This window comes from Neophocaena asiaeorientalis, unplaced genomic scaffold, assembly GCF_003031525.2.
Source record: "Neophocaena asiaeorientalis asiaeorientalis breed wild unplaced genomic scaffold, Neophocaena_asiaeorientalis_V1.1 scaffold212, whole genome shotgun sequence".
In the NCBI taxonomy this organism is placed as follows: Eukaryota; Metazoa; Chordata; class Mammalia; order Artiodactyla; family Phocoenidae; genus Neophocaena; species Neophocaena asiaeorientalis.
Window position 1 is genome coordinate 6,092,476 of NW_020174046.1, and position 12,550 is coordinate 6,105,025.

A 12,550-nucleotide genomic window follows, 5' to 3' on the forward strand; every position below is an offset into this window, starting at 1 on the left:
AAAAAAAAAAAAAAAAAAAAGGTATCAAACAATATAAACCAAACCTAATACTTGTGACCCATAGCGAAGGTTAGTGGGATTTGGTACAGGGGAAGAAAAAGATTTGGAGAAGGACCACATCATTTTTCCTGTTTGTATTTTTGCTTTGCTTTTTAAAAAATAACACAGATTCATGTGTTAGTTTTGTAAATTTTGACATGGGAAATAAAATTGCTATTAACATTTACCTGCTCTTTTCAAATGTTAAAAGTTTCTAATTGTTCAGGAGAAGTTATTGTTAAGAATACAAAAGGAGGCAGACTCAGGCCGGAAGGAAAGTCACAGTAAGCTAATACTGAATCTGCGATGTCTGTGATAGCTGTAAAATGCACATACCCTACTGAAAAACACAAAGGACACAAAGCAGCCAGAAGTCAGGATAAAGGAACAAACTCTCCACCTTCCAGCTGTTTTACTCAAACACAGGAGGAGACTGTCCTTCATCTTTTAATCTCTGTTTTAGAATAAAGGGTAAATGATCAAGGACCTGGCAAGCATTTGAGATCATCTGTCCCTACTGCTACCACATGTGAAAAAGGCAAGGTTCAAGTAATCGGATACCGCACTTTGGAGTTCTGTTAAGACCCCAGGGAAATGATTCTAATGTTAGAATCTACTTCTACTGTTCTCTCTAATTTAGAGAATGCATTTCTAATTTAGTAAATGTATCCAGAAACTAATTCCATACTGCCAGTTTTTACTTTATTTTGTTAATGCAAATTTACTTCATTTAAAAATAAAACATGTAAGGATCATAGAAAATCAAATATCAACTTAAACCTAGGTCCAAACCAGAGCTTGCTCTTTGGTAACTAAGTCTCTTGTACATTGACTTCCAATCAGTAAATAGTTGAGGATAATTCTATTTTTACATCATTTGTTTCTCTATCCCCTCCGTTCCACTGTGACCACTCTAATTCTGGTTCTCAGTATCTCATATCTTCATAAGAATCACTCTAAGACTACTCACCTCTAGTCTCTTGTCATCTAATCTACCCTGTATATTGCTGCTACGGAGATCTAAAAGCACTACCCAACTCAATTCTGGCCTCCAAGTCTTCCCACAAAATGCCCAAGTGAGATAGCAAGCTTGTGAGCAACCTGGGAAACACTATAATTCCTTCACTAGGAATCAGGCCTCAGGACTGATAGAAAACATGGCCTTTTAAGACTTGGATGGCTGGTAGAAATAAAAGCAGGAATGGGCAGAATAAAGAAGACAGAGGAAGTCTTCCCCCTCCTCACTCATGCCACTTCAACCTTTCAACTTACCTGGATTCCTACTAAGGCTGGCCAAATAAACAACGCAAGGGGGAAAAAATGGTTAAGTCCTGTGATGAGCCACTCTGGTAAGGGCAGTATACACCCCCTATTAGCATTCAAAGCTACAAATCTGAGGATAACTCTTTCCTTTACTCATTATGTATATAAAGCACCATAATAAATTTTAAACAAGTTACAATATAATTTCTTGAATCGCCTGTGTACCTGTATCCATCTCTACATTTTTATAATTTCCAGAGTTTGATAACCCTGTATATTTCTCTACCAATATGGGGATTTTGTTACATACATTCCTAAAGGGCAAGCTCATTGATCATATTTATTCTGTATTGTCTTTGGCATAATTTCTTCTACATAGCTGGTAATGATTAGATATTTACGGGACCAGGAAATAGAGTGAATTCTATACAATACAGACAAGAATGCTGACAGACTAAAAATAATTAACAAGAGAACTCTTGAGAGTAAAATTTCTTATTATAATGAGAGTAGCAAAGCCTTCTACAGCACCTACTATGCGCCTCTACCCTAAGTTCTCATAACAGCCTATAAGGTACCATTATTATACCTATTTTATAAATGACAAAAGTAAGGCACACAGAGTCAAAGTAACTTGTCCACAGAAAGCAACGTGTGCAGCTGGGATAAACCTAGGCAGTCTGGCTCAGAATTCATGCTTTGAACCACTACACTAAAGGTAGCAAGAGTGAAGGTCCCCAAGAGTCACTGTGATAGAAGTGTAGTTAACAGTTAAATAGGAGAGTTCTCATCTATGAAAAGTCTGCCTATACATGACTTTTATATTCCACAAAAGCACAATTTGATCCAAACTTATTTATTACTCTATTTTATAAACAGAGAAGCTTACCTCCAAATGACATCATACACAGGATCAAGACACACACCAAATCCTTGCAGATCCTCTTGTTCAGAGTCATTAAACGTTTTACAACTCCCATCCACTTTATTTATCAGAAGACACTTAAATGGAGGAGGTTCTGATATAGAAGCAGGTACCAAGCCTTAGGAAAAAGTATTTATATATTTTAAAGACGCATTACCTTTTTATATTCCCCCAACTTACAAGATAAGCATTTCCTATAAGATAAGTATTATTACTATCTCCATTTTACAGAAGAAGACACTGAGACTGAGGGATTTAAGTAACTAAAAACCTTTAAGTAGCAGAATTTGGACTAAAACCTCAGGCTGTCTAAGTCCACAACACATGCCCTTAATTTCTACACAATACTACTCTATTATATAATTATTCATGATATCATGGACACAAGTATAAATTGACACCTTGGTCTTGATGAAACGTCAAAGTTTGACTTATGTAACCTTCCATAAAACTAATTTCCATCATTTACTTGACAAGAACCAACACAGAAAAATTCCTCTTTCCAATACACTGTATAGGATTTATACCACTACAATTTAGCTCGTATTTCCACCACTCTCTAGCTTATAAGTACTTTGGTTTCTACTTTCCTAATTATTTCATTCTTCCAGCACATAGATACATATAAACATAGACACTTAGAAGCTTCTTTTAAACTACTTCAAACAGAAGAAAACAAAAAGCTACAGGACTACATCTCATAAAAGGGAAAGATGACCGTTTACTATCAAGGCTATTTTGGAGGGGCATTTGCTTGTTTGGGGTATTACCTATGATGTGTTTACTGGCAAAAATTTCTGATGTAGCGAGCACATGAGAATTAATAAGTGCTTCATCAATTCGTAAGAAAGTCTGGTCCCCACTTGCACCTATCCAGGTAGCTTTTCTTCCATATTTTGATCCAATGTTAGGCATGGGAGCTGGTTTTGCATTCCAATATGGCACATCCAAAATTGGTCTACCCAGTTGTCCTTTCTAAAAGATTAAATAAATCGTATTAACAATAATACTGGATAAACAATTTATAATATTTTATAAAGTTAAGGAAACAGTAGACAAAAATAGCTCTGTGAAACATTATTCTTCATCAGTTGTTAGCCATATTTTTTAATAAATGAAATTCATATGAAATTTGGACCAAACATTTACAAAGGAGTATAATAATTTCTGTTATTCTTAGGAATTCTCCCCCTAATAAACCACATAATACATGATTAAAAAAATAATAATACAGCTGAAATATTTCTCCATGTAAGAAATCTCCCTGAAATACTGTGATTGTCTTTACCAACATTTAAATGAAAAGTATAATAAATACACAATATGTTAAAAAATTGGTAATACAAATTGTTCATTTAAAAAATCACTTTGCTACTTTAAGTTGACGGTACCGTAAAATGTCACTCTCGAACTCACAGAGTCTAAAAATATTTGGGTAAAAGGCCAAAATAATGAATACTGCCACTGTGAATACAATTAGGAAATTACATATTTTTCACATGATCATGTGTTAGTAAGTTATTTCATTTATTTTTCAAGATAGACAGCAGAATCATTATGATGTCTTAAATAAGTAACTGTGAACTCACTTAAAAAGTATGGCTGTCTCTAGGTACCTGTTTGGTAAGAGTAATAGGAAGTTTCTCACTACTAAGCGAGTAGCTGTAAAAGAATGTTAATGTTGGATTGGGAAATATTCACCCACCCGTGGCTCAGGAGCTCTCTCTCTCTCTCCTAGCATTCCCCTTCCACAACCCCCTGGAAGGCAGACAATGCTGCACCACGGCAGCCAGGGTTCACTACAAGTAACGGGAACGGGAAATCACAGCAAAACACCCAGAGCATAAGGGAGCCAGGAACACTGCAAACAAACACAGCCACAAACTGACTGTAAAAGCAATGGAACATCAATCCCTGGGTTGAACCAATGGAGGGAAAAGTGGCAAGCACAGGATCAGAGAAGCAGCCAAGAAATTTCAATGTTTATCTCAGCTTCTTTCAAGATCCTTATGTTTTGACAAAACAACAACAACAGCATAAAAATGTGTACGTCATATTGAGGGGTATTATTATGCTTTTGGAGGAAAAGAAACTAATTATGTTTTTCATTGACTACTGAAATAAATATCTATTCCCCTATCAACCAACTAATGTGAAGAAAAGCAGTCTAAAAATATGACAGCTGCCTGGACAGGCCCCATGGGATTCAGAACGTGGTTATAAATAAGCCACATTTAAATACACAGAGGTTCACAGCTACGGCTTCTGGGACTAGAGGACAATGATGATTGTCTGATTCTAAACATTACCATTCACATTCCCTCCAAAACAACAAAATCCACACAGAGCGGGCTTCTCTGGTAGCGCAGTGGTTAAGAATCTGCCTGCCAATGCAGGGGATATGGGTTCGAGCCCTGGTCCGGGAAGATCCCACATGCCGCGGAACAACTAAGCCCATGCGCTACAACTACTGAGCCTGTGCTCTAGAGCCCGCAAGCCACAACTACTGAGCCCTCGTGCCACAACTACTGAAGCCCACGTGCCTAGAGCCCGTGCTCCACGACGAGAAGCCACCGCAGTGAGAAGCCCGCGCACCGCAACGAAGAGCAGCCCCCGCTCGCCGCAGCTAGAGAAAACCCCTGCGCAGCAATGAAGACCCAACTCAGCCAAAATTAAATAAATAAATAATCCACACAGAGCAAAGAAAACCACACATGACTCAAGCCTTCAGCAGTATCAGGAAAAAATGGACCTCAGGACTTTTAAGGTGCCTGAAACCAGACGGTGGAGGTAAGGTGCCGGGCACAGAAGGGGAGGCTCAAGAAGGGAACAGAGGGAAGAACTGGCGAAATCATCCCCCAAGGGAAAACCTGAACCTCTGCGTGAAAATGCCAGATAACAGGCAAGGGCTTGAAGGTTCACAGTGCCAGCCACAGGAAAAAGGCTTCAAAGCACGCAGGATGATTGCTCACCCATCAGGCTGACACAGATTAAAAGGTATGAGGGACAAACACATGCTGCTGGCAAGGCTGTGGAGAAACAGGCACTCTCGGACACTGCTGGTGAGAATGCAAAATAGAGGGGAATCGTTACTACCTCACGAAACTACACAGGCATTAGCCTTCAACCCAGCAACCTTACTTTGAAAAATGTACCTCAAAGGCACACCTCTAACAATATTCATTGCTATTGTTGCAAAATATTAGAAAATACTTCTTATTCCAAGCACAAGAAATTGATTTAATAAACTACAAGATATATACACAATTGTACTATGCAGATGTAAAATACGAATTGGGAAGATCGCTATGAACTGATGAGGAATGATTTCTAGGAGATACAGTAAAGTGTAAAGACAAAGTACCGAAGAGCATATATAAAATGCTACATTTTGAAAAACAAAGATGGGGAAATAATTATATATATGTATATATATATACATACCATATTTATACCTATATCAATGCAGATATAGATAGACGGTGTGTGTGGTTATTTACCTATTAATCTTTAAAAAAATAAACACAGGAAGGAGAAACTGGAAAACAATGAACTTCATAACCTACAAGCACGGCGTGAAGGGGTGGGAAGTAGGGATGCCAGAGATGGGGGAGGGAACGACACTTGGGTGAGTATACCATTTTTGTGTAACTTAACTTTTGGAAACATGTTAAGGTTCTACACATTCAAAAAATAAAACTCCATCTAAGGATGTGGGAGGAGGGACCCTTAAACTTAAAAGCAAACTGAAACAGCGCACTGGACCACAACCACTCTCCTTGGAAGTCTGAGAGCTCCAAGTCAGCAGGACATGGTAGGGGTCAGCAGTTAAACCAATGTCTTCCTACAAAGGGCCAGGAAGACTGTTACAAGAGGGAAAAGAAGAACCCCACTCAGTGACAGTCCTTTAGTTCGTCCCCTTTCTGCCCTACCTTTGGCATTCCTCTTGAGCCTCATTCATTGTTCAAGGCCAAAGTTATCTCCATGCTGAAAGGTCATCCCTCTTTCTCCCCCACCCGAGATCAGATCTTACTCACTTTACGGAGATGAACCCCTGTCCCAGGGCAGGGTGAGACAAAGTGTAACCAGTAAAAGGGCCCGTTTTCAGGAACAAGGGAAGGAAGGTGATCCTTGGCTGTTGTCACCCTTTACAAAGAATCTGCTAGTTCTACCTATTTTTATCCATATTAAATAAAATTTAAAGACAAAGAAAACTAAAACAAATGAACCCAACTCTATTCCAAAGGAATAACATAATCCCACTGAAAGGGGGTGGGAAGAAAGAATCCAAGTAACTTATGAACACAGTATCTGAATCTATACTTTCGGTCTTGGGGTAGGACACAGGCGAGAGGGGGCGAGAGCGGGGGAGAGGCGGGCAGAAGCAAGAGTGATAAACAAATCCTGAACTCTTTTTAGGGCGTTTGTTTTTATAGTAGTGTGGGCAAAGCAAATATAAAACTATTTTAGACATAGTTTAGGACTGAGTGCATGAGAAATAAATGTATTGATATTGTTGGGATCCAGGATTCTTAATGTGGAAGAAGGGACATAAACATGGAATGAGACAAGGTAAGAAAGAACCCTATGGGAATGGGCTGGAATTAAGAGGTATCAGTGCGGACTTATTATTTCTAAAATATATGTATGTATGTATATATGCACACAGATGTGTACTGGGGATGCAATGAATACACCCAGTGCTCAGCTGGTGTCTAGTACTATTCCCCACTAAAAACAACCTAGGTTTTTTATAGAAATAGCTGATTCTAGGACTCATACAGATAAGCCTGGAACAACTTGTTATGCCAGGAAGTAAGGAAGTACTCAAAAAAACAAAGAGGCATGTCACCAGAACACAGAAGTCAGCGTGAAGGGACTCCCACTGGTGAAATCTGAGACAATATAAGCACCCAAATAATTAAGTACAGTAATGACGAAAAAAGAGAAATGTGTCTACACCAATAATAAGTAGACAGGTAAACAAACAAATATTAAACGGGCTCTTGCTTAGAGTAAAACGCAAAGGGCTGACAGGTAAATGTGAGGAGGTGCTGGGGTTGGAAAAATCATCATTTCTGCAGCCATTATAGTAAAGACTAGCTCAGGCAAGAACAATCAACAGATGCGAAATCTAGAAATTCTGATGAGAAGCAGGTATCTTAAAACTTAACAGTGTCAACCCAAAGACTGCTTATTAGTTTCAAGTGAAAAACTTCTAACTCTGCGGCAGTGAAATCAAACAAAATTTTACAGGTGATCAAAATTTACATCACCAGTGAAGGGCAGGTGGGCATTTTGTGCCTCCAAATGTGATTCCCTGAGAAGGACATGATGTCACTTACATGGTATTTTAGTCTGGAATGCACAACCTGAATCTAAACATGAGGAAATATTAGAGAAACAAAAATAAGGAAACTTTTGTTAAAAAAAAGAAGTACCATATTCTTCAAAAATGTCAATGTCATAATAAACAAAGAAAAGGAGCGAAAATGTTACAGATTAAAGGAGACTAAAGAGACGTGAGAAATAAATACAAGGCCTGATACTAGACTGGAGGGGAAAAATGCCAAAAAAGAATTACCGGATCAACTGACAAAACACAAACTATTTAAGGAGTAAAGGATCATAATGTGTGCAAGTTATTCTTAAAGGACAAGAAAAAAAAAGTTTTATACACACATGCATACAGAGTACGTGAGAGAATGAGAGCATGAATGTACAAATGATAAAGCAAACGGATCAAAATGTTACCAACAGGTGAATCTGATTCAAGAATATATGGGCGCTCTATGTACTGTTTTTATTTTTGGGAACCTTTCTGTAAGCTTAAAATCATTTCCAAGTAAGAGATTTTTTTTAAGTTCACATTTACATTTAAAAAAAATCAAGAGTTGCAAATTACATCCCAGAGACTTAGTTTAGAGGGTTCTGAATAGTTACCCACATCACAGATGGTACAGGTTTATTAGCACAGTCTTATTAAGCTTTTCCTTGAGCTCTACTATGCCCAAACTATACAAAATTCTCGAGCATCTTCACTCTTTTCAAGCTTTGGCAAAAAAGAGAAAGAGCAAAACAGACAGGCAAACAGACAGAGAGAGACACAGAGAGGGAGAGGAAAAAGTAAACTATAACTCTAAACAAATCTACCAAGAGAACCAGGCCTTTAAAAAGTTCTAAAATAAAAATAATTCTATATGTTAAGAAAAATGATTCTTTACAAACTGTTGGGAAATAAGTTTTCAGTGACAGAATTAGCTCTACTGAATGCTTAACAGATTCTGACCTGGAATAAACATGTCCAGTATTCTAACACAGTTAAATTTAATAAATTCTAAGGCTACACTACAAAAGAAAATCATTTCAAAGCAAAGTCTGTTAGGTTTTGTGTATGTTGGATGTGGAGACAGGAAATATGCATATGCAATAATTATAATACAAGAATTTCACTGAGACCAGAAAAAATAGCTAACGTAGACAAATTGCAAGGCAACGGTACAATGCAATATTATTAATGCTTAAAAAATTTCTTACAGAAAAACTTCCAAATGTGAAGACCTGTCCATCCATTAAAAGTACTGCCGTGTGGTTGCTGCCTGCAGTAACTTGTGTGCTAGGGCCTGGCAATGCTTGAACAAGAGTGGGACATCCCCTAGGTTAAAAAAAAAAAAAAAAAAATTAAGTCAATTTCTTACAAGACCCAACTGAAATAAAAAACAATAAACAATGCAATAAAAAATAGAAGAGATAAAAGGCACTAATAAGAATATTCAGCAAACACTTACTTAGGTACTATATGCCTGTCTCTATCCTATGCGTTAGGTACACAAAGATGAAAAAGACATAATCACTGACTTTAAGGAGATTATTAAAAAGATTTCTTGAGTTTACTACCCTAACTATGGACACATAATTTTTATTTTTTCTGAAAGACTGGTGCTACCTTTGTTTTAAAAGAAAAAAAAATGTTACCTTATATAGTGAATGGCAAGTTAGAGAGCTCCATAAATATTTGTCAGATGAAATAAAAATCATGTGCTGATTTAGCAGGAATTCAATCCAAGAACCATATGAAACAATTAAATTTATGTCTTATTTTCTACTTTTTTCCACTGAACTGTCAATTATTTTTATGTCTTCTTTTCTACCGTGTTTTCACTGAACGGTAATTTTAGATTTTAACATATACAGTAGTTAATGAATTAGAATACAGTATCATGAGAGGCACCGCAGCAGTGGCAACAAGCTCAGGCTCTAGATGTAGACTGCCTGCATGTGAATCCTGGCTCCACCACGTAGTAGCAATGTACCATGACTTTGAACAAGTTACTCGTCCTTTTTGTATTTCAGTTTTCTCTTCTATTACATGGAGATAATATTAAACAGTATTTACCCCATAGGGTTCCTATGAACAATAAAGAAGCTCACATATGTCAAGGGCTTGGATCAGTGTCTGGTACACAGTTAACAATTAATAAATGGTAACTATTATGATAAATAGTATCCCCGTATTCATCGTACCTATCCTTGTAACCATCCCTATATCACTTTATTTACCACTTTCAGTAATCATCATCTATAATGAGAATAATCACACTACAGAAAGAGCCCACACATAATAGGAGAGCTCTGTTTTTGAGACAATGTAGTTATAATACTTTAAATCTTTTTAAATTACATATATTTTTAAATGATTATTCAGGCTGCAATGAAAAATGAACTGGGAAGAGGCAAGACTAGCAGCTGGAAAACTAGTTAAGAAGATGTCACAATAATCTGGGTGAGTTATGGTGGAGGCCTGAAATAGGAACAGTGTGGACGGAAAGAAATGAATGGATTTGACAGCTCTGTAAGGAACAGAACTGACTAGACTCCGGCAATGACTGACATAGGGCAATGAAGGTTTTTTGCTTAAGTAACAAGGTAGATGGTGGTAACATTCACTTAAGCTATGAGAATGAATGACAGCTAGGAAGACGAAGAGAGAAAAGATAGTTTTCATTGTAAGTCTCTCTAACATTTAGGTATGGACAGAGGAAAAAGAAGAGCTCATAAAATCTAGGACATAACAAAGAATGAACTCTGGAAAAATGTGGTATGTAGACAGTCATTTCAAGAATAGGGAAATAATGTACATGCTGAATGCTCTAGAGACAGATACAAATGACCACCTGATTTTGCAAGAAGGAAGTCTCTTTGGTGGAGTAGGCACAACACTATGTAGCAAAGGAAGAGTTAACAGTGGGGTCAGAAACTAATGCAAAACCCCTTCAAAAACCTCAGCACAAAAGGGAAAAAGGAGAACCAACAACTAGAGGGAAAATGGAACTGAAGGGGAAGCTCTGTCCTTTTTAAGAATTTGCAGAAGTTTAAAAGAGTGAGTAAAGATAAGGACATATGGTTCAGAGGGGAGACAAGAAACAGAACTGGATCCCTATGGAAAAGGCAGAGGTTTCACAGCATAGACAAGAACAGGCCCCTCTTTCAGTGTAACATGAAAAAGGAGGAAAGAAGTAGTAATGGACGCAGGCAGGTTGGCAGAGTTGCTGGACTGAAGAATTTCCCGCCTAATGTTTTTATTTTTGCTGTGATGTGAACAGAGGTCAAGTGCTGAGAGGAAGAGGAAATGGGTGAGGAGAGAATTTAAAGATTACGGAAAGGGAACGGTGGTGAATGGAAAAAATAAAAACCTAGACCAGAAGTTTTTAACCCAGATCCAAATGACTTCTAGGAAGTCTGAAAGTGAACTTCAGGAGATCTGTGAATCTTCTAAATCTGGAAGCCAACTTTTAAGTGTATATTCGTATGTCTGTTTTTCTGAAGAGACAGCCTATGTCTTTCATCACATTCTCAAAAGGTCTTAAATCAAACAGTTCAAAACTACAAACCAGGAGGATCACTGCCTATTGTAGAAGGATTGGTCCAATCTACAAATCATAACAATCTGTATAAGTATGGTGATTTATCTTCTTCCGGAAGCCTAAGTTAGACATAGAAAATATAGGTAGACCGATTCACGCTTGAAGTTTTGCCATGCCTTAGCATCAAGACCCAAGAGGGTGAGAAAACTGAGGATAATGGTAAGAGTACAGGTGAAGAGAATGAATGACAGTCTCTAACGTGGGTCGGAAAAAAACTGAAACAGGTGATAGACACTAAGAAAGTAGAGGGCTGTAGAGAATGAAGTACTGATAAAGACCAAGTAAAGTAATGCTAAGTAACAGAAGAAGAAATGGTCATCAGATCATGGGTTGTTTAAACTTAAAAATTCAGAGTTGGAGCTATGCTAGATCCATAATGGGTCCTGGGAATGACCACCATGAATGTGGAAGTAAAGTTCACTAGATCTAACTCACGGTGTCAAGGTAACTGTATTGTATGGGACCATTCATGAGTGTGTGACAAGACTCAGACTGGGAAAACACTGTGAGCCAGATACTAAATTTTCAGTGAATGAAAGGCAGTGACTAAAACACAGGTAGGTAGTAACCCAAGGGGAGGAGAGCAGAATGGCCCTGCCTCAAAAGAGTAGTTTCTACTTGAGGATACAATAATATGGCTAGGAACAGCAGTGAAAGTTAAGTGGTTCTCAAATCTGAGGTACTGGGAGTTTTGGCAATAAACAATTACCAGGCCAAAGGGCTGTATGGCAAACTAATGTCCTCACAGAAATGTCCAGTTCGATTCAAACAAAGGATTCAAACAAAGGATTAAACTGCAGACAAGTAAACAGTACCTAAAACTGTTTACTTGTCTGCAATTTACAAAGCATTTTCAAATAAAATGTACCACTGGTTATCAAGATAACTCTATGGGTAGATCTGAAGCCCTTTAAAAAGAATTTTCCCAGAGTTAGTGGCAATTCTTCTAATAAACTCTTTTCATGATACCAGAGCCCATTTATTAAATTATTTGGTAAACACAGGAAGAACAGAAAACAAAAATTATATGTGTATGTGTATGCATGCCAGGCATTTTACAGACACTATATTAATTCTTTAACAATGCTATGGGACATTTAAACTAAGGCTTAGTAAATTATAGTCACATAGCTGGTAAGAGATGAATCAAAGATATGAACCTTGTCTAAATGGTTCCAGACACCATGACCGTGTAGCATATTAATGCAGAAGGAGGATATAGCAAGAAAAAGATGAAACTCAGAAATATTATAAGAATTATCCAAATTCTACTGAAAAAAGGAGAATAAAAGCGTCTAAACGCTATAGTCCCTTTCCCAACATCCAGGTTTAAGTTTACTGAAAAGAGTTAAAAGAATTTGGAATTCAGAGATTTAGGAGCATACTGAAGAAAATAAAC

The 12,550-nt window shown here is 37.4% G+C and overlaps 1 protein-coding gene across 8 annotated transcripts in view; it reads right to left on the reverse strand.

Annotated features, from left to right (window-relative positions):
• The window catches only part of MYCBP2 (MYC binding protein 2), a 271,756-nt gene that overhangs the window by 148,565 nt on the left and 110,641 nt on the right, over nt 1-12,550 (reverse strand). For all 8 annotated transcript variants that reach the window (XM_024753921.1, XM_024753923.1, XM_024753924.1 and 5 more), the window contains 3 exons: nt 8,765-8,882; nt 2,998-3,202; nt 2,192-2,345 (listed from right to left, as the gene is read on the reverse strand). In XM_024753921.1, coding sequence (XP_024609689.1) covers nt 2,192-2,345; nt 2,998-3,202; nt 8,765-8,882 — 477 coding nt within the window. The remainder of the gene's footprint in view (nt 1-2,191; nt 2,346-2,997; nt 3,203-8,764; nt 8,883-12,550) is intronic.